This window comes from Cimex lectularius, unplaced genomic scaffold (assembly GCF_000648675.2).
Source record: "Cimex lectularius strain Harlan isolate CLEC.00 unplaced genomic scaffold, Clec_2.1 scaffold31, whole genome shotgun sequence".
NCBI lineage: Eukaryota > Metazoa > Arthropoda > Insecta > Hemiptera > Cimicidae > Cimex > Cimex lectularius.
The window spans coordinates 2,441,428-2,465,045 of NW_019392645.1; the positions used below are offsets into that span (position 1 = coordinate 2,441,428).

Consider the following 23,618-nt stretch of genomic DNA (forward strand, 5'->3'; position numbering starts at 1 on the left):
CTCGGTGTGTCCAAAGTTCAGCACTGCACCGGAGAACACATGTTAAGAGAAAGTGGCCAATTGCTGGCACCCCTTGTGAGTGATGATTGGGTTCTGGGGAATATGGTGGGAAAATGTTAGAGGGCTTAGTCAGTAAGAACAAGATCATGTAGGTTTTCAATGTTTTTAATAAGTACGCACTTCACGATGTAAACAGTTTATTTGTTTTATATACGTTACAAGTTTTACAATAGCCAAAGCACTTCTAACCGCCACTACTTTTCTGTCGCCACGTGCTCTTGAGCAGTGTTGCCCCACAATCTATTGGGAGGTTGGTGTGGAACCTTTGAAAATTTGGACAGTTTGTCTGGGGTCTTTTGAATGGAAGGATTGCATGCAATATCTCTTAAAAAGAATGAATTAATTTAGTTTTCACCATGAAAACATATTTCATTCCTTGAAGTTTATGTATATCTAAGTTTTCTGTTTAGTTCTTGTTGTTCCAGTCTTGTGAAGGGGATTCCACGTCAGTCTGATCGTTGATTTTAGGTTCCTTATGAAGTATAAATAAGGGCAGAAACTTATCAGTGAAATAATTAAGATAAATCCGTTAGATCGCCTAAATTATACTTGTCACTTCACACCAAATACAGTAGATGTTTTTGATGACCGTTCGTCACGGTTTTAACCCCTTTCCGCATCGTCGCGGCCGAATGTGTTAAAAGCGTTTCCGAATCCATTTCCCCGAGAAGATTGGAGGAATGTAGACGGAGTCACTCCAGGATCAATGCACACATAATTGCTTTCTCCCCCTCCTTCTGAGACTCCCCTTCACCTAACAGGGGGCCGATCTCGCCGGCCGTTGATTTATTAGTTGTTAGTAGTTAAATTCGTTTCGTTTCGATTTTTATCGGGTGTATTCGACTCACACGGGGTCGGCACAAAACGGCGTTGACATAGAAAAAAAGGTGGCAAGCTGGTTTCGCGGTTCTGTTTGTACCAATTTAAGTTGGATTTTTTATGTTTGAAATTGTATCCAAATGGGTTCATCCTTCCTTGAACACCCGTTCCATAATCGCGTTCTTGAGGGGTTCACTGCTATCATCCAATCGATAATAAGGAGATGGGAGGAATAAATAGAATGGTCAGTACGTAAAAGCTAAGTAACTAGAGGCCTATTTCATCGTCTTAATAATTATGGAGTTCCATAGCAAAAGAGTGCCATACTGAAGATTAAAGGTTTAAGAGGATTATTAATTAAATTATAAAGAATTGAAATGAACTTGGATTTTACGTGCGAGCAATTCTGTTGGTAGAATCATAATCGCTTTAATACACGAAAGAATAATATAGAGCGGTTACGAAACTATTTTTATTAGGAAGTTTATAACGAAATTCGATCGTTTCCTTTGATTCCCGTGCACGTTATGTAATTTAAAGTATTTTTCCGGTGAAGGACAAAACGTACTTGTAAGTTGTAAGCATACTAAAAACGAAATTAATAAATATCGTTGGGGTCATGAACGTCTGGCTTCCCGCCAGCAAAGAGATGAGGTGTATGTATGGCGCAGTATGTCAGGAGCTCTCCCCGCCCTGCGGATGTAATACCACGTGTTGAAAAGACGGGATTTATCGTTGGGGTGTGAATTGGCTTGTTTGAGATGGTCGTTCACGTCCTGACGACGCGTCGTTGTGTGAAGAAGTGTTTATCTCTAGAATTATGTGTGATGTATGAATAAATGGATTGTTGTGTTTGTTTCAGGTGCTGGTAAGATGTGGAGAGGTAAAGCCGTGGGGGTGGGGGCCAGGTTGAGATGGCAGCTCCAGTGAGAGATAGCTCATCTGCTGGGAATCAACCGACCACGGCCAACTTTGAGTACGATGATAACGAGTGGGACATAGGCATAGGGGATCTTATCATTGACCTTGATGCGGATATAGAAAAGACGGGAGTGGGGGAAGGCATGGCCGCCCCCAAACCTGGTAAGATGCATTCTCCGGTCGAACACCAAGCCACAGTGGATAAAGGCTTGAAAATGAAAATCAAGAGGACCAAGCCGGGGACCAAGCATGAAATCGTGAAAAGCGGAGAGAACGGTGAAAAACATGCGAACAGCGCGAAAAGGGGGAGCAGTAGTCATAAAAGGGATAAAAAACACGGAGACAAACTGACGCAGAAGGACGTGAACGGTTTAGTGAGGTGCATCGAGAAGATGGTTTATCCGGTGTCTTCGTCGTCCGTAAAGGAAAAAGACCCGCAGGGTTCGGGTATGAAAAAAGTGAAACCGAACATGGGTGCCGGTAGTGGTGGAAGCGGTAATTCGGGCAGTGGGAATAGCGGGAGTGGGAATAACGTTAGCAGTAGCAGCAGCTCGAGTAGTGTTAGTAGTAGTAGTAGTAGTGAGAGTAGTGCCGTTTCGGGCAGTGCCAGTTCGTCGTCGAACCAACAGCAGCAGCAACAGTCGCAGCCGTCTCCGCCGCAACAGCAGTCGACGAGTTCGTTGTCGCAGCAATCCGCTCAATCTCAACAGTCGTCCGCTCAGCAGTCGGCGCAGCAGGCCCAGCCTTCGGCTCCGCCGGCTCAGTCGCAACAGCTACAGCAGTCGCAAGCGGGGCCGCAGCAGCAGCAACAACAACAGCCGCAACAGCAACCAGCCCAACAGCAGTCCTCTCAACCGCATAGACTGATCGCACAAGTTCCTGGGGCGGCTTTGACTCATCAGCCGTCCAATCAATCTCATTTGACGGCTCCTCCACCGCTTTTACCCCCTATGCTTCAGAAGTCGCAGCCGCCCAAGCTCATGCCGCCGCTTCTAGCACCTTTGGACTTGCCTTCTCATTGTCTTCCTTCCCCACCAACGCTTCAAGTCCAAGTTACCTCGCAACTTCCGACAATCTCGCCTACCAACACTCCACCACCTCTCCATAAGGTAAGATTAACACATATTTCTACTTTTAAGATAATACTGTCATTAGACTTAATATAGCCCTTTTATCATCTGGCAAATCTGTTCAAAACGATCACATTAGTCTTTTCTCAAATAATCCCGTGATTTCACTATTTACCACACAATCCATTATTAAATGTAAGAAACGCTTTTTTTCCAATGATATGTTGGTTAATAGACATTTTATTGAGGCAGGTTGATCAATATGTAATTAAACTAAAATTGCACACTTTACATCAAAGATGGATTGGCCTGTAGTAGTATTAGATTTAAAAAATCAAAATAATATAGATAAGATAGACCGATTATTTGCAATTGTAGCAATTCCGTAACAGAACCTGATTTCGTCTTGACATTTTAACGTAAAAATCTGTCACAGTAGATGATTTGTTCTACAAACCTTGAAATATAAAAATATCTTCTTCTGTCATTTTCGTTATCTGCAGCCTTGTTAAAAAAAAAAAAAAAAAAAAACGAAAGATTTATCCAGCAGACATTGCTTTTGTTTTAATTTTATACAATTGTCATTTCATAGTGCCGTATGATTGGTTCGGGTTACGATCATTTTCGGCCACAATAATAATCTTGATGAGATTTTACATTAACTGAAACATAATCAGAAATGTTTTCAGAAAAATCATCTGTTTTTGCGGTTGGTCGCGCATCGACTCACATGAGAAACCACCACGTGGAATTTTTTTTTAATGGCGTATTCAATGCATGAGTTTTGTCTGTTAGTTGAATGATTTATCATTGTAAGCTAGATAGTTTGTAATTTAATTATGCTTGTGAGTTAGTAAAAACTTAGTTTGTACTTTAATGAAGGGTCGTCGAATACCTTTTAAGGCAAGTAATCTTCTATCATTAAAAGATAAATAGAAGATAAGGATTTTTTTAATCTAACACATTTATTACGTAAAAGAGGATTCGTAATATCGTAGTAGAAAAAACGTCTGCCAAGTGGGTGGGCAGTATAGTTACCTCATATTTTGTGCATATGTTAATCCGTTTATAATAAAATTCATAGGGGATCATCTAGAAATCAACCAGAGCATAATCCTTGAAAATTGCATAAAAATCCGATAAACTGTTTCAGAGGATTGTACGTTTGCGCATGAGCAGTCGATACAGTTGATTCGGTTGGGATGAAATTATTCATAGGGGACTATCTGGAAACCAACCCAGACAATGTCTGAAAATTCCATAAAAATTGGATTCATGGTTTAGGAGTTTTGCAGGTTGGCAAGGAATTGACCACATGCATACAGACACCGGGACCAAATTCGTTCAGGAAGGTCTGTGAAACCAATACAAAGCATCCCTACTTCTGTAGTTCAGAAGCAAAATGTCGCCAAATTTGTCAGTAGCCGTTAATATTAATTATTGACTCATAATTTGTTAGATTTTGGTTTATGACAATGTTAAAAAAGATGAAAAAGATAATTAGTCTTTTTTGTTTTCTTTGATGGGAGAGGGTTACTACGTTAATGAAGGTAGTCGGCATATCTAGCTTTTGGAATCTAGATGATCTTTTGTTATCGCTGAACCGTTTCAGGATTCGTTTCGCTCTTGATGAATCGCCTTTTTCTCAATTGATGTTATAACTTTTTTTTTGTATTGGTCATTGTGCATTTAAGCTTTTGTCTTTTTATATTGAATTGGATCTTCCTCGTGAGTTGAGTTTTGTTATTACTTAGGTCGTCCGTATACGGGGCAATTGACGGGCGATGCATACCCTCAGTTAGACGCCTCAGGATCCGTCATTGGTGCAGTCTCCTTACGATCAGTGTCCGATTAGACTGCGACTTCGTGGTTGACATCATCTAGTATTAAATTTCTGGAGAAAGGATTTCTGCAAAATTGCGATAAGAAGTTAAGACATTCTGTAGAATGCCGAAAATTCGTATCATAGTTTTCTTTCAGTTCTGGACCTCGCTGCTACAAAAAGCCGGGAGTGAATATTTCAGTGTAAGGATGAACCATACCATCCATACATAACAATGTCCTCTTCTTCACAACTTCACATAATTCACTGTGTGGTGATCAGTGACCGTTAATCGATAATTATTCAGAAATCGTGAGATGCGACATAATTCACTGTTTTTATAAAACCTTTGTATGTAAAACAAATCGAAAATTCAACCCGAACAACGTTAAATTGCAATAAAGAATGGTGATTTCAACTTTGAATCGCACCGTTGGCGGATGCTTGATCGCATAAATCGCATAATCATACGGATCACACAAATCGCAGTGATCACATGGTCCGTGTGCGGACGGCCTAAACAATAGAAGTTCGGACGTGATTTACTTCCTCCCCAAGATTTTTTAAAATTGGAATTACAGTGCATATTACGGAACGGAAGTTGGCCAATCGCGCTTCCAAGAGGTTAATAAAAAACGTTTAAAATAACTGTTCATTTTCCCTCTTGCCATATTTTCAAAGCCGAAGATCGTGGGTTCGAATCCCGCTCGCGACATTAATTTTTTCAACTCAACCAAACATTTTAGACAAAAGGAATAATTAATTGGAATAAGTAATATGGTCGTTCATGACTACTAAACAAATATGTATTAGTTTAAAGTAACGGTAATTAATTATGATTTAAAAAAAAAATACCGTCCTTTTTACATGGCCCGGTTGAATTTCTCTTGAACCAACGCTGTCATTAAAACAAAAAAAAATACGCCTTTAATATTTTTTGGTCGTTTCAAATTTTTACTTTTTTGCGTAAAAATTATATAGGGTACTTCAGGTCCAATTAAACTTCAAAATTTAAAATACAACCTGATACATAATTTTAAAGGCTTTTTCACGCAGAAAACAATGGTGCAATCGGATTTTAGATTGGCCAAAAAAAGACAAAGTTATAGCACAAAGAAAGCAAAATTTCGAGAAGGAGCTGATATTTTACTGTATTTTCGCGAAAATTTGAATTCCTCTGGAATGGTTTTAGATTTTTCAAAAGATGAAATTAGAGATCATCTTGTCCAGTGATTTCGGGACTCTGATTAGGACAGGCGTCTAACGTTCCTTGCACAAATGTCGATTTGTGAGGCCGAAGAAAGCCTCCATCCATCCTATAAACTGATGAATCCAAGTTCACCTCTAATGGCATACTAAACCGTAGGAATTTTCGAACGTGGGCGGAGGAAAATCAAGAATTTCGTACTCTTGTCATCATCAGGTGGTTCACAGTATCAACGTTCGGTGTGGACTTCTTGGAAATAAACTAATTGGTCCTTATTTCTACGAAAATAATTTAAGTGGTGCTCAGTTCCTCAAATTTTTGAGGGAGGTTTTATTTACACTATTAGATGATGTTCCTCTGCAACAACCAAAAACGAATGATTCTCAAGCTTGATGGATGCCCCCGTACACAATTCTTAGCAGGTGAGACGCTATTTGAATCGTCACTCAGAGATGGGTGGATAAGGACCTCATGGACAGATCTCTTAGCCTACTCGGTCACCCGATTTAACTCCACTTGACTATTTTCTGTGGGGCCATTCAAAAAACAGTGTCTACACCAATCATAACCCAGCAACCTCAGTTGTAGAACATTTTATTGATCAGAAAATCCAGTTAGTTTTGTATAAACAATAATATTAAGAGATTTCTTTTTTCACGAAGTTGATTGTGTAGAAGATATTTTGTTTATTGATAAGCTTTGGCCGTGGTCATAAAGAGTCGGTTGAATTGGTATTAGTGAGGTTTGCCACCAAATTTAAAAAATAAAATAATATAAAAACTAGTAGGATCAGACTAGAATAGAGTACATATTTGGTCTTTTTATGCTAAAAGTCGGATGTTAGCATGGAAAAATGTTAACACGTCTTTGAATTTCACATGCTGTGAACGTTAGCCATCCTATGGGCGCTTACATAAGTTTTTTCATCTCAATATTGTATTCAACTATAAAAAGACGAAACGCATTTTTTATCAACGTCGATCGTTAAATGCTGTACCAGTCATAATTTCAATAGGGAGAGGAAGGGGCATCGGTGGCCGCAACGGTAGGCGTTGACACGACGCTCATCATTGTAAGGTAAAGGTCCAGGGTTCGAATGCAGGGCCACTGGTTCGAACCCGACATACTTACAAAATTTTTTTTTTCAAAAACACCGGCACCCTGAGGGTTTATTGACCTCTGCTGTTGGGAACCCTCGTTAAAAAAAAAGGAAAGGAAGCTTTAATTAGATTATTATATTTTTTCAAAAATTTTTCCTTTCCACTTAGTTAAGGGATATAGGTTAATAATAAAATATGTTTACCAGTTCTAGCTGAACACTGAATACGAACTAGTAACGATGAATCAATTTGACAGCCATATTGAAATTTAAAGAATTTAAACGAATTATTGAATCTATTCAGCAATTCGAGGGGTTTTCCGTTCAAACAAACTTATCTTAACTCCGGTTGATAATTTATGATCGTGCAATTAAATTGTTTGCTCATAGAGCGTTTTCCTTATAGCATGTTATTCTTTATTTTGTTTAAAAGCGGTTGTCGAGTTTTTTGTTTCTTTAACGTTAATTGGGTTTTTTGGTAATTATAATGTTCAGAAAGCTACAATCGGGCTGAAAAACTTTTGACTGCCCCATTGCTCCAGCAGTTTTATTTATTTCACTTTCAGTGGCACATTTCCAAATCGTTCCACCTTCCAAACAAAAAAGTTTTATTTGATGATCTAATTGTAAGGGGTTATGTATTAGCCGTCGGCTATCAATTTTGGGTAAATCGTATCCTTATCCCTTTGTCTTTGTATCTTTGTCAATAAATTGGTTGTTTATTATATTTTACAAAGTCGTAGTATATAACTTATTGCCACAAAACGATTTTTACCAGCCATTCGCATTGACATACTTAACGATCATTAATATTTATTTCGGCCTTTTGTCGAAGAGCGTAAAATTGATTCAGAACTTTCTACAAGTGCCCGCTTTGTATTTCAATGTTGTCGCTGTTAAATACTTGTTAACTTGGTCCGTCAATAGTCATACTCTAGCCCATTGTTCTGAGCATTTTTTCCCCAATTCTTATATACTCGATTATTCCAAGTGAAATCGGAATTTCCCCATTTAACGTGGAATATAATCTATTTTGTAATTTCCTTTTGTCTTAGAATGGGTATTAATGTATCCATACGTTTTATAGATGTGCCTTCTTGATTGTTGTCTGGACTATAACGTAAAATGTTTAAATCGTCCTAACGTCTAGTAAATTTTTTTAATAATACAATTAATAATTTTTAGAGATTTCTTCCCTATTTTTCTATAGTTATTTTTCGTTTTTATAGAGGGAAAAAAGTAATTGTTTTAGTAAAGTTTTAAAAGTAATTGACTGTATGGTGGTGTATAAAATGAATGTGAGATGTAGACGGCATTGGTGAAAAACTACCGAGAATGTTGTAATCTGTTACTGACCAGTATTTCAAACTTTAAATTAATTAAGTTTATTAATTAATTAACACCTACATTATGAGGTGTAATAAAACACCGTACGTACTTGCGTGTAGAATTAAATAATAAATTTAAAAAACTTCTGTGTAACTTCAAACATTAAATTCTTTTAAGAGATTAATACATTTCTAAAGAAATCAATAAAAATATAACTAGAATAAAACTATAACAATAAAACAATATAAGTAATTAAAAATAGAAATTTTTACGAATATCTTATCGTGTCGTATGATGTAGAACTGGACTGGTAAAAAAATACCGGGAAAGTTTTAATCTGTTACTGTCCAGTATTTTGAATTTTCATTTAATTAAGTTATTAATTAATGAACACCTATATTATGAAGTGTAATAAAACACCGTAAGTACTTACGTGTAGGATTAAATACCAAACTTAAAAATTTAGGTGTATATCCCGTGTTATCTTTTATAACTTCAAATATTTAAATTCTTTTAAGAGATGAACACATATTTTATAACAAAATCAATTAAGCTTATACTAGGATAAAACAATAAAAATAAAATAAAATGAGTAATTAAAAATACTTTTTACAAATTTCTTCTCACGGTGGAATATGTTGTGAGATGTAGATAGTACTGGTGAAAAACAACTGTAATTGGTTATAATACAATCTGAGTGTCAAGTGAATTTATTGATTGTAAGAATTAACTGTATTAATTGAGATTAAAAAAATTGTTGACAGTACATCTAAAATGGAGTAGAATGCCATAAACCTCATGGTTTTACCTCGATCCGTTCAAAAGTTACGATATTTTTTAAGTGTTTATTTGCGACATTCTAAGGTAACTTTTCCCAACTTTTGATCCTATTTCTAGATTTAGCGTCGAATTTCCTTTTAGATTTGTCTACTTTTGTTCTAAAAAATTGCCAGTCTACTTATAAAATAACAGCACATCATGAAATTTGCGAAATGGTAATTCGCCCAAGAGTTGATGGGGCTTGTAAATTAATAATTAGAAAATGCATTCTGAAATAATTTATCGGTAAAGAAACAATCTTTTTCAGAATAAAAACCCGATCTACTTTCCCAACTTCCAACTGAAATTGCCCATGAAAAAATCAAAAAGGTCGAGGTTTCGAATAGACCGTTGGCCAGCTCATGGAATGTTGTAGTTTTAGCGGGTTTTAAAAATCTAATGCAAGGGGGGGGGCGAGCTACTGTTTCAAGAAGTTGGCCCAATATTACCATTTCGCAAATTTCATAATGTTTGTGCAGTTATTTTGTAAGTAGGCGGGCAATTTTTAGAAAAAAGTGGGCTAATCTAAAAGAAAATCGGTGCTAAATCTGAAAATGAGGTAAAAAGTTAGGAAAAATTTCGTCAGAGCGGAAAAATTCATGTTTTATGTAAAGAAACCGGTTTTTCTTATATAAACACTAAAAAATCATACTTTTTGAACGAATTGACATAAGACCATCAGGTTTACGGCATTCTACTCATCTTTAGATCTACCGTCACCGAAATTTTTTTTCAACACGACGAGCTGAACACCCTAATAATAAATTATAATAAAGAGCCGTCAGTCCTTAAGTGAAAGAATCAATTTGAAAATTAAAAATGAAATTTACATTTAATGTATAACTTTTGCTTAGAGAAGAACAGATTTTGATTAAAAAGAAAAAAATCATTATGTAGAGTAAAACTATAAAAATGACGCAATAAAGTAATTATTACTTTCATTGTTTATTGCTACAGTTTATTTTTAATTGTTGAAAATACTATTCTTTACTAATTTTTTATCAGGCTAGAGTTCTGATATCTAGATGACTCCGGAGAAAAACTATTATGGGAACATAATAATTTGTTAGTCAGCAATGAATTAAACTTTAATTATCAGTTAATTAACTTCTATATATTAAAGTGTAATAAACAGCTGTAAGTTTGTGTATGCGTGTGCGCGTGCGTGCGTGTGTGTGTTACGTATATATTATATAATATAATACGTGTGTAATAATAAAATAGTAAAAGTTTTTAAAAATTCTGCTATTTACAATTCTCACTCTTCTTATTGCGTATTTCCAAAAGAACCTGCGCAAAAATTAATAGGGATATTGCCAATTTTGTAGTATTTACTTTCCCTAGCATTTTTATTATAAATTGGATTACAATTCATTAGAAATTATTGCTTTTTACTGAAGGAAAATTTAATAAAGGGATTTTGAAAAATAACAAAGTAAAAGGTTTTAATTCCATAATTTTGTTTATTGGAGACCATAATTTTTCTAAACAATACCGTGTATAATGTCCTCTGTTAGCTAACACCTCTTTGCTCCTTTTAGGCATACTTTTAATAAGATTGTCATTCGTTTCATAAGGTATTTCACTCTACAGATGTTGCAACGTTGCACTCAGTCGTTGTAGGTCAACTGGCTGCGGATGGTGGTCGAAAAGCCTTCTCTGCAACTCATCCCACGTGTTCTCAATGTGATTGAGGCCTAGAGACATATGAGGTCCGGCATTGTCAACCAGGAATCGAAAATCCCTGCCAATGAGATCCCTGGTTTGAGAGATGTATTTCTCTATAATTTCGCGGATATAACGGACTGCGGCGAGGTTGCCTTCAACAATATGAAGTCCAGGTCGTCGTCTAGTGTAAATCTCAGCCTAGACAATTACACCGCCTCCACCAAACTGCACTGAAATGGCACAAACAGCAGGAGCATTGTAAGCATCCCTGTTCTCGGTAGACTCTTCGGCGCCAATAGCAATAACTATAAAGACAGAAACGCGACTCATTAGTAAACCTAACTGCATTCCAATTGGTGTTCATCTTAGTTGCTGGGGGCGGGCTGTTGCTGCATACCGTCTCAAAGGGGCATACATTGTGAGGCCAACTTCCCACAAACGATTACGAATGTGGTGATAAAGGTCTTGCCAAAACATCATATACTTCATTTAGGATCTGGTGGGCACTATTGAAAGGGTTCCGTCTTGCAGCAATGACGTTATATCTGTCCTCTCCCTTAGTGTCTTAATACGCTGAGATGCACTACCAGGCCTCCTTTTGGCACTTCCAGTCTCTTGGAATCGTGCTAAAGCCCGGAGGATTTACGTGGATGACTCATTCTTACAATAATATTGTGATCCTCTGGTTCTGATGATGTCGTTCCATGGTTAAAGAGAATACAACTGGAAAAGGTGTTTGTTTTAAAAATGAGTAATCTAATAATGTTTAACGTTCTATAAGTAAATCCGTTATAATGAGGATTAACATTTGTTTGTTTTTGTTTTACTTTTTACTTTGTTTTATCCAGCTAACAAAAAAAAAAAAAAATTAAGGTTAATAGAATAGAGTAAATTTCAAATATCTCTATACAGTTTTGAGCAGTTTTTATCAGTCTCCTAAAATGTTATCTAAGTCAGACACTAGTGGGTGGTATGTCCTGTCAAATCCCACTTTCGAACGTACGGCATTTCTTTATCAGTGGTCGACCTAAATGTTTTTCTCTGTCCATTACTTTTTACTTTCGGAAAATTTAAAAAAGCTTCTTTTTTTTGGAAGTGCTTTGATAAAGGAGTTCCAGCCCTTTTTGAACACTTGTAGTCCAGCTCATGATGTCTTATTTTCATTTTGATTACATGACATTTATTTATAATCTCTATTTGGAACTCTTGATTCTATTTGTATAATTATTTCAACATCTACAACGCCTACTTTGTTGTCTGTTTCGATAACCCTTTAAACGGATCAAGTCGATGAACCTTTCTAGTTTCTGTAAGCTCGGAATCTCAAATTGCAGTTTTCGCGTACGGGAACGAAACTTACAAATCGTCCGTTGAATTTCGATCTTTGCAGAAGATCCCAACATCAGACTGGCGTCACAATATTTCACAATGATGCGAATAAAGGGGGAGCCCCGGTAGATTAAAAATCACACGGGGTCCGGGTTGTTTAGTCAATACGGTACGCAATGCTCTTACCCTATGGTGTGCAATACAATCTGAAATCATGGCTCAAAAAAAAAAAAAGTTCAAAATAATAAGTTTTCCGATTCCGAAGTCTTTCGTCAAAGTAGCAAGCCGTCCGAATAAGTTTTTGTCTAAAGTTTTAAACGACTCACAGAATTGTAGAAATGCTGGGCGCAGTGCATGCGCAGATGGTCGGTCCCCCTCGACCTAATCCATCCGATTCCCTCTACATTCTTTCAAACAATCATATCCAGTTGTGAGATACCTCATTTTCATTTTTAACCGTTAATCGACGGCTTACACTGAAATAATGCCATTAATCATTTGGAAATTCAACAAGATTAACTCCGTTCTTATGGGAAATTTGACGATTCGTCCTTAAATGTTGGTCCTAGGACAATATGTATAAAAAAAGCTGTTTTTAAACAATTTTTTTAAAAAATTACATATAAAATAAAATTAATATTGAAAATAAATCCCATGGTAATACCCAGCCATAAGCTACATTTCATCCAGTTCGATCCCTCGTTCTTGCCTTCTTGGGATGGCTTCAACCTCAATTTCGGCTTTTGTAAAATTGCCCACTTTTCCCCTTGATCAAAATACGTAATTGATGCAAGGTCTGGATTATATAGAATCATGGCAGGAGAAGGATACCACGAAGCCTTATAACCTTTGGTTCGCTTGAAAGGTTATTTTGCTAAAACTGTGACTGTATAAATTCGTACTGTTTGGTTCAGAGTAATTTTTTCTTTTGAATAAAATAAGCAATAATCTGATAGAACATCTTGCTGGCTAACGGTATGACAATGTTGTATAAATTCTACTGGCTGTAGAGTTCAAAATTCATGGAACAAACTCTTGAAGATGAATTATTCCAGTTAAAGACGTTTAACTACGGTCCCATTGTCCTCAGACATTGGGATTTTCCGCAGGTAAACTCAATTCATCACAGGTGACAATCCTACGGCAAGATCCTCATATCACATATGGTTTTTAAGGATTTTCGCAGCTAGATGTAGCCGAAAACCCCGAAAAAGTCATATCCTGCTACAATGTAGGCTTCAACTATGGTTTTGTACACAGATGGTTCGAAATCACCAAACTGTCTTGGGGGAGCCTTCCTGGATGCGCACAGCGACGGCCAAAAAACGATAAAACTGCCAAACATTACTTCAATTTTTACAGCGGAAAGCGTGGCTATTGAGGAAGCTATCAATTATGTAGGAAGTAGCAACGTCAACAAAGCAGCTGTTCTATCAGATAGCCTCAGTGTTCTCGAGTCCCTAAAATCCAACAGGAAATCCCGCGACTCAATCTTCTTAGGTATCAAGCGAAAAAAAAAAGTTACTCGAATAAAAAGGTCGAAAATATTTATGATGTGGGTAAAAGCGCACCATACAAATAAATTTAATAGTAGGGTGGACAAGCTTGCAAAAGAAGCGGCGGCAGATGGCTTCCCACTGAATATAATAGTAACACCGGATATCAACGCCCACCTCAGTATTGGCCTTATCGAAGCTGGAGTAAAAAGTATGATAAAGATAACCAGACTAAAGGCTGTTTTCTTTCGCCGCTATGTAGCCTACTATTCTTCGTATCTTGTGGTCCTTGAAAGTCAGTCGCCCTAGACGTTTCTTTAGCACCGTGTTCAGACTTCGTTTTCATAAAGCTTGCCTGCTCACCTGCACAAAATAAACCCGCTCGACTCTGATAAATGTGAGTGTAACACTGAACTAACAGCAGATGCAGACCACACTACTTTTGCCTGCACGAGAACGACGAGTTTTTATCAATTCTTGATAGGTAACCAAATCCAATTGCCGCCAAAGTTGAGCGCTCTACTTAGTCAAGTTTACAATATCCTCCTGCTGGACAAAATAGTAGAAATCATAAAAAATAATAACATTGATATTTAAAGAGGGTCAGTGAGAGCCTAGAACAAAATAGATAAAACAAAAAATAAAAAATAAAAATGTAAATCATGAAACAGTTTCCTTAATTATAACTTTAAATAAACAATTATAACTATATTAACTATTGCTATTAAATGTAACATACTGTTGGCTTGGCAGACGTGCCTCTGCATAAAGCAAAAAAAATGTATTTTCGCACGTTTCTATCCTCAGCGTAACTGAAAACACTTTGTATTTAGTCCAGTCTTAAAGTTAGTGTTCTGATTTGTGTAGAATAATCTGTAGGACAATACATCGGCAAAACAACGGCTTGTAACTATGCCAAACGATGGCGTCAAATCCAAACCACGATTTTTTTTTTTTTTTTTTTTGTAATAAAACCTCCTACTGGAGAGAAGAGACAAGCATCGATGATAAAATTGAATAGGAACATTGTCACAGTCTTCTGCCACACCCATTATATAGACCAGATTGTGTCAGATTATCACTTGTTCACGGGGAAAAATTTATATGTCAAACGCTTCTAACTCAAACACTTGACAGTTAGAAAAAGTTGTTAACCAGTTCATCTTAACCCTTTTGCTAGGCCGAGTCTGGTACACTGTGTGGTCTATTGGTGACAAACCTAAAGAATTTGGTTAAACTTGAATATTTAAAATAATAAATAATATAAAATAATAGGGCACTCTCAACACGACACGCAAGAATGGCACAATTAAACAGAAGACAAACATTTTGAGCCCTGAAGATGATCTCAATAAAGATCGAAACGATCTCAATAAAGATCGAAACGTTGGCACGATAAAGAAAATGTTTTTCTACAACCTACATCACAACAGACCGCATCTCACGATTTCTGAATAATTAATTTAAAAAAATGGAATATTTCTTTGAAAGGCTACTAGCTTGACATATATCAGCTACTTTATAGACATTTAACACATCAAAGTGATACATAACTGGGTTTCAGTCATTTATCAGGTTGGAGAAGTTCAGTTTCCAGTTCAAGGTCCTACATATTAAATTGGTCTGCCCTTTCGATGTTGCGTCTCCCTCTTTTGGCGAAGAATATTGTCTCAGCTTTACATTTAACCTAAGTCTCTCTATTTATGGTTTCATTTCGTACTATGGCCTGTGGTCTCAATAAAAAAGTGCTGAACATTGATATATCATCATAGACAACTATGGAGCAGGATTGTAACGAGGGGGAGAGTATACATGAAATTAATTCTATAGGTTGCCAATAATTAATATATTTTGTCAGACTATCTACTAAGCTCGTTGTTAATATTAGATTGGCTCAATAAAACCTTAGCTCAATTAATTCTGTAATTTGGACGTTACCCATCATTCTGTTCTGCCTCGTCAGAGAAAATTACAGGTTCGTCACCCCACAGGCTACACGGAGAAATCTCAGAATTCAATTAATTCCGTTTCAAAAGAAAAGTGGCGGTCTCTTAAGGAAATGGTTTGAGAAAAATAGCTGAGATTCGTCCTTGGAAAGACGGGCTTAGGGATCTCGATGGATATTGATGAGGATCCTACAGTAGAATTAATTCCAGCCATTAAGTATTCGCGTTCTATCCAGGGACTTGGTGGAGTGGCCAGAGTTGGAATACACTACAAGAATTGGCACAATTTCCTCATTTTTACACCTTTTCTTTCAGAAAACGGATACAGGATAGAAGAAAAACCTTTAAATCAATTTTTCATGAATTGTACAATAAGGGTTTGATGAACAACGGACGGAAATGATTAAAGTTACATTTAACTCTACATTGTTTAGGCGATATCCCGTGCCAATAGAAACAACTACACAAAAAATTACACTAAAACTTAGAACTATTATTTAATTAAAATTAATAATAACACTCCGAGATATCGGGTACGCCGTGCGTCTAATTCCGTCTGACCCCGTCACATCTTTTCTCTCCCTTTTATCATGAGCGGTACAAAACCGGTATAGAAGACTAATGATCCGACCCCTACCTTTTATACAATATGATTTAATCACCCTAGGTTAATCTTGAGATGAAAAGCTTTGACTATTATTCCGTATCGATTAGTATGCACGGGCAGGGAACAAAAAGCCTAATATACCAAACCATTTATAATAAATTAATTTAGCAAACTTTGGAAATAGTAAGTTTTTAAAGAATTTTCGTAATACTGGCTGTGAGAAGTAAAAGGAAATAGGCTCAACAAAAACCCTCCTTCCTCAACTACTATATATTATACTCAATTTGGTTTTTGTCAGCAGTTTGGTACAGTTTTGTTTTTATTGAGTATTATTGTACAAGAGTGGAGTAACTTATTAACTAATTACACTACTATCACAACACTATTCGTTTTCCTCAGTAGGAGGAAACACAAGGCCATTGGAGCTTTGGGCTTAGGAGGAGTGTCGGGTTCAGGATGAAAAATGTTCGATAGGAGGTCAAGGGTGTCAAGGATGCGTCAATATCGACTTTTTTGGTTAAGTTTGATCCGAAAATCTGTTTGGGTAGGAAGTTGAGAAGCTTGGGTAATGGTTAAGAGTTTGGACTGGTGTTATTGGATCCTTTGGAGGTAGGGACGATTGGTCAATCTATATATCTCCAGATAGGGTGTAGTCTTGATGGATAAATGAGGTCTGTTGTTTTGGCTTTTTATAGTTTATATCTATGTTCAGTTCTGTTCTTTTAAGATGCATGGGTAATTGCAAATAAATCTCAAATAGTAGACGACATTGCTGGAAGGTTGACAGTAATGAATTCGAGTATTGGACTAAGGATGCTGCCTTGCAGAACACCGCTTTGACGTAGTGTATGAGAGAGAAGAACGTATCGAAGTACTTGAAAGAACCTTCAAACAGGAAAGATGGTCCTGGGTTTCTGAAGGCCACTGGGTCCTGGTTTTGATGGAAGGAAGATGTCATAACATCAGGATCGATAGGTATGTCTGAAGTGTGTAATGAACAAGAGGATGGGACTAATGCTCCTGCCTTGCGGAACACTCTCTTTGGTCTAGTGGATGAGGGAGAAGGGTTCAAATTCTACCATATCATTCTTCCAAACAGGAATGAGTCCTGGAGCTATCTGAAGGACACTGGGTCTGGATTTTGCTGAAAGGATGATGTATAACATGAGTGAGTTTGGGATCGATAGGAATGTCTGAAGTGTAAATTGAATAAAAGGCTGGTACCTACCTTTCGAAACACCCGCTTCAGCATAGTCCGATTTGTAATTGACAGTGCTGACCTGACAGATAGGGTTTTATTTTGAGCTAATGAATGATTGGCAGGATACCCTTGAGTTTCCAGAGAATTTTATTTTGCTACATTGTCGAAATGAAGGAAGTTTTTTTTTTTTTTTAACGAAAAGGCGTATTGATTGAAACAGTTTCTTTCTGCGAATATTATCTGAGGGGAACAACACAAAAAGAAAATACATTAACAATGTTTTACAAAGGCCAGTTTGTAATCTTCTGTAAATATGCTTGTGTTATTTACAATCCCTTTTCGGTTACAGTTACGGTCGGGCTTTTACACAAAATGAACAGAATGCTGACGTTTAAAATCCGTATTGTCTCCGTTGAATTTATATGATAGTCTAATTGACGTTTTTATCTCCGGTATCCGTTTCATTTACGTTTACCTTAGATAAAGCGTCATCTGCTTTACTTTTTCCCTTATGGGCCCATTAATTCTACCTAATTGAAACATTCTTGTAGTTTGTTGAAGTCGTGAAGTGCTGTCAAGAATGAGGTAGTTTAGACCTACGTTATCTTTTTCATTTTTTTGCCGACTTTTTTCCTTTATTCAGATCATCTTCGGGGCATATCATATTGGCTTTGTGTGAAAGTGTTATCATATCATAAAGCCTTATGCCCTGAAGATGACCCGAATAGAGATTTCGACAAGGTGACTAAGAAATACATTCGCGTAATTTTTCTTTTTATTCTTTGGTATTTGACAATTGTCTTTAATGTATAATTTCCACATTACCTTTTGGTGTGATACGGTGTGATGTCAAAGAACTAATAAAATCCTATTTAATTAAAAGCTGGTAATTAATAGTTCGATTGGATTATCCGTTTCCTTTATAAACGATTAAAGATAAAGTCGGTCCGTGTTTCCGGCCCATTTTCTAAAAATGACCCAGCTATCGATGTACTACAATAATAAAAAATTAATTGAAATAAATATTTTCTAATCCTACGACTTCTACGTGTAAATGTAATAGGATAGTAAGACGGAAAAACCAATGATTGATTGCTTCTTGGGTTAAGACTATTACGAATGAAGCAGAGATTGTCAGACGAGACCAAACAAGGCCCTGTTGATTGACCTTATTAAGCAGAGCAATAAAGACTGGCTACTCACCATGAACTGAAGGTAGAAAAGAGTGAAAAAGCGTATAACTAATATAATTTTTCCAGTTAAAAGCCTAGAACCTTGATGTTTAACAGTTAAGCTATAATAAGTATGTAAAAATCGTCCTCGCTTCCAATTTTGATGCCCTTACATAAAACGCGCACCTTTCTCATAAGTAAAAGGTCTTTTCTTTTAAAATAGTTTTTTTCTTTTTTTGTTTAATGGTTACTTTCACTTAATTTTGTCTCATAGGCATTAGCTTTAGCATTTTTTTTTTTTTAAAGAATAACGATAAATCCCATTATTTTAGCCCGGTCGCAGTTACACCGTTGTATTGACAACATTGTATTTTTTGGCGCCAGCCTTGGAATCTTCAATCTCAGAGCAATAAAGACCGGTTACTCACCATAAACAGAATGTAGAGAAGAGTAAAAAAAGCGTAAAACGAATAATTTCTACACTTAAAAGCTTAGAACTTTGGTATTTAACGCTTAAGATATAATAAGTATGTAAAAATCGCGCTCGTTTTGATAGCCCTTAAATAAAACATAAAACGTGGACCTTTCGAATATTTAAACGTCCTATTCGTTTAAAATCGATTTTTTTCTTTTATGTTGGCGTTTTAACACTCTCTGGCTTTTGCCTGAGGTAATAGCTCTACCATTTTTTAAAGATTAAAGAGGTAAATCCCATGTCTAATAAATATTTAATACAAATCATAAAATCACAAATTTCTATTAATGTGTGGTTGAATACGTGAACGTACAACCAGTAGGCAGCGACAGGCAGACCCATTTGGACTCCCTGCAAGAATTGGTAAATTTTTTTCATTTTATGTTTTTTTGGCATCTCGAAAAAACTGGCAAAGAAATGTCTTAAGCTACTTTTTCGTTCTTGAAAGGGTTCAATACTCAAGGATTTATTCAACATTCTAGGTATCTCATCATTCTAGGTAGATAAAAATTAAGGATCAGACGGGTATCATATTTCAATATTGTTCATCCGATTTAACTTTCGATATGATGGACTGTTGAACGTTGCACACAAGTAAACTACGAAAACTTTTCTGTTTCCACCGGTTATCTCATATCTGATTGCTTCGGTCCGATCCGTGCGTTATCTATATCACCGAGTAAATGGTATTGTATAACTGTCATTTCTGATGAGACCTAACTCGAACTGAAATATCAGGTTTCTAGTTGCGAAACTCCTTCAGAGAGTTGAATCCAGAAAAAGAATTAGCGTGCGGATCGCACAGCGACAGAGGTCCGTTGAACTGTTAAGTTCCTCGAAACACACAAAATATAGAGTAAAAAAATCTTAGAAAAGAAGCAAGAACAACTATTTATAACAGTACAGAGTGAACTCAATAGCCATGCGAAGATCGGGAACAAAAGTAAACGGTACAAAATGTCACAAAGAGATACAATGGCTCCTGTAACGCGCAGTGTAATCAAAGCGCAGCATGTAAAATGTAAAGGGCCGTAACGCAGCGAGTTACGGCGGACCACTACAAAAAAGCAAAGTTCAGCCAACAAATTACAATTACTTAAAATATAATTTTTTATAAAACCTTTCAACGGGTTACAACCGCAAACACGTTAAATAATGTTTAAAAAGTTCCTGGGCCGTTTTGAACTCTTTTGACTTGGTTAACATAAACAAAATGCCCGTTCAATTAAAACTTTTAAAACACACTTGAGAGCTGGATGATGGTCTTGAGATGTCGGGTTATCATCGGATTATTAGGAGAGAACATCTGTGGCAGGGGGCAATCACAACTCTTGAAAATTCATTCGCCTATGCTCGCACCTTGAAATTTGAAAATAAACTTTCACTGTGATGTAGTTGAAATTTTTCATACCCTATTTTGTATTACAGTAAACTTTCAATTAACTAAGGTTTTTAGTTGAGATAAAAAAAGTCAATGGCACGAGCGGGATTCGAACCCACGATCTTCGGCTATATTAATTGGTCAAGCGGACCACGAAATTAGTGAATTTAACTTTGAATTAACATTTATAGGCTGTTAATGAACAGCAAAAGCCGAGGGAGGACACACTAAATACAAACTAGGTATGCTGGGTGAGGTTACAACTACGAATTTCAACAAGTGCAACGTCAATTATACCAGAAAGAAACGACTGGACCCCTTAAGGTCAATTCTTTATTTACGGTACAAGTCTGAAAGACTGTATGAACCATACACCTGTGCTAGAGGAATAAAAAGGCTAGGAATCCATTCTAAACAGATAGCCATGCTCTTTGACAGTCAGGGTTCTTCCCCCTTTATCCTCATATTAGGTGAAGTCAAAATATGCCCCGGAGGTGCATGGAATCCTTGGCGGGAGTCAGTGACCATAAGTCCTTGGTACCTGGGCACTCAGGGGTTAAAGGTTAAAAGTATTTGGCCTCGTTACGACCCACGCACCACGACCAGTATCGGTCTATTGTGCGTCTCCGTTATTATCTAGAGCTCCTTATTACACTCTCGAGGCTTGTTACCAGATCCCAAAGTTTTGTTAAGGAATGTTCATACTGAATAGGAATGTCAGCCTGCTACAGGCCTTCGCTCCAACAGAGATCTAGTTCCTTTGTTTCTTCTTCTACCTGGCAATATCTGTATAGGCTTGTTTCTGCTGCTCCGAGTCTATACGCCTCAGGAGCCTGCAGTATCCTTTCAGTAAACAGCAAAAGGGTTCAGGGTCAATAGGTGTCCCATCGAACTTACCTCGGCCAAGAAGGCACTAGATTGTCGTATTTGCAGATAAAACTTCGTGCGCATTTTACCAAGAAGAGGAAGAAATCGCGTAATTCTGTGGTACTGTGAGTGGCCTATCAAGTATCAGACTGGGGAGGAAAAATTGCAAGCAGTCTCCTACACAAATGAACCATTAGGCATATGAGGACTTAATCAATACCCTAAAGCTGACTATGACCTATAACAAAAACTAATGAAGCAATTAAGCTATTTACAGAGATAACCTCACCACCTCTTATAATCCTAAATTTTACATAATCATTCCCTAGCTGCTGCGAACTGAGGGAAAATTGATACGGACATGAGAAAAATATTAATATCGATAACAGTGCAAATCTTGTAAAAGTACGTAATAGGAAATCAAAATTTCCTATTTCAAAACATAACTACTCACGATTTGTTGATGTCAAATCTTAAAAGATTATACAAACATTGGTTTCGTGGAATTTCCGAAATGATTAGAAGATTAATATTGGAAAAGATATTGTTATTCTCCGACACTTGAGATTATGTACACATTTTTATACTTTAAGCATTTAAGATTTTTTTAAATTACTCGAACCATGACAAACAGTAATAAAATCAAATTTAACAGAACTTCAATTACAGTTCCAGCGTTGAACTTAACGCCTATGGTAAATCAAGCGAAATTACACTTAACGACAAAACTGGTCACTTGTATTTATTTGTTTATTTTATTGGGTTGTCCGGAAAATAATGCAGGATTTTAAGTTTTCATTAAAAAAAATCTATATAAAATATTCTGTTTACGTTTACAGGATTACTCATTTGTATGAATGTCAACACTTATTAATCCTCTTCCAAATGATATTGTTTGTTTACCTCTGTAGCATTCCGCTACTTGGAAATAATTCAGTCATCCTTATAATGTCAAAGCGAGAATTTCGTACGATTTTCTTTTACGAGTTTAAACTCGGCCGAAGCGGAGCCCAAACGGCTAGAAACATTAACCAAGTCTGGGGCGAGGGTTGTGTTAATGAGTGCACTGTGCAAAGGTGGTTTAAAAAATTTCGGGAGGGAGATTTCAGCCTTGAAGATGAAGAAGGTCGTGGAAGGCCTTCCTCTCTTAATGATGATGTTCTGCGATCAGTGGTGGAAGAAAACCCCAAAACAACTGTTCGAGAACTTGCAGAGCAACTCAAAGTCAGTAAAACGACCGTCGCCGACCACCTCAAGGCGATTGGAAAAGTGAAAAAACTCGAAAATTGGGTTCCACACTCATTAAACGATCGCCAAAAAAATCAGCGCTTTGATGTTTGTGTATCACTTCTTTGTCGAAACAAAAATGACCCATTTCTGGCCAGAATTGTTACATGTGACGAAAAGTGGATTCTCTACGATAACACTAGACGTTCTGGACAGTGGCTCGACAAAGGAGAAGCTCCAATACATTTACCAAAGCCCCCAACTCATCAAAAAAAGGTAATGGTTACGGTATGGTGGGCTTCATTTGGTTTAATACACTACAGCTTCTTAAATCCTGGCGAAACCATCAATGCTGAATCATACTGTAACCAAATTAATACCATGCATCAGAAATTGGCAGTAATGAAGCCCTCTTTGGTCAATCGGAAAGGGCCCATTTTGTTGCATGACAACGCTCGACCACATGTGTCACGTGTAACGTCACAAAAATTATTGGAGCTTGGCTATGAAACTTTGCCTCACCCACCCTACTCTCCGGACCTCTCGCCTACTGACTACCATTTTTTTAGACACCTGGACCACTACTTACAACACATAATATTCAAAAATCAAACGGAACTGGAAAATGCATTTATTGACTTTATCAATTCTAAAAATTCTGAATTCTACTCAGACGGAATTAATAAGTTACCAACACGTTGGGAGAAATGTATTGAGAGTATGGGAAATTATTTTGATTAAAGAACATTGCTTTAAAGTAACTAGTTTCTTTTTTTTTTGTTTAATACCAAAATCCTGCATTATTTTCCGGACAACCCAATACATAATAATTAGGTATAAAGATAATAATAGTAGACTTAAAACGTAAACACAACATGTTTACTTTTATAGAGTGTTACTAATCCTTTTTCACTCTTTAGATTAAAATTAAAGAAAATCAGTTCAATTTCATCCTTTCCAGAGCCAAAAGCATGGTTTTAAGTCGAGAAGCTTTGGACAATGAAGGATGTAGCTTACATACATTATACATAGACCACGTTCTGCGTGTGCCGCGCTCTACCATTCGCGATGGTCTACAGCTGTTTAGGGCCACCGGAAGTCTC

The 23,618-nt window shown here is 36.8% G+C and overlaps 1 protein-coding gene across 3 annotated transcripts in view; it reads left to right on the top strand.

Annotated features, from left to right (window-relative positions):
• LOC106670465 (zinc finger protein 608) overlaps nucleotides 1-23,618 on the top strand; it is a 122,711-nt gene that overhangs the window by 80,643 nt on the left and 18,450 nt on the right. For all 3 annotated transcript variants that reach the window (XR_001341082.2, XM_014400849.2, XM_014400847.2), the window contains exon 2: nucleotides 1,742-2,909. Coding sequence is in view for 2 of the 3 variants with exons in the window: in XM_014400849.2 (XP_014256335.1) it covers nucleotides 1,794-2,909 (1,116 nt within the window). In the remaining variant the exon portion in view is untranslated. The remainder of the gene's footprint in view (nucleotides 1-1,741; nucleotides 2,910-23,618) is intronic.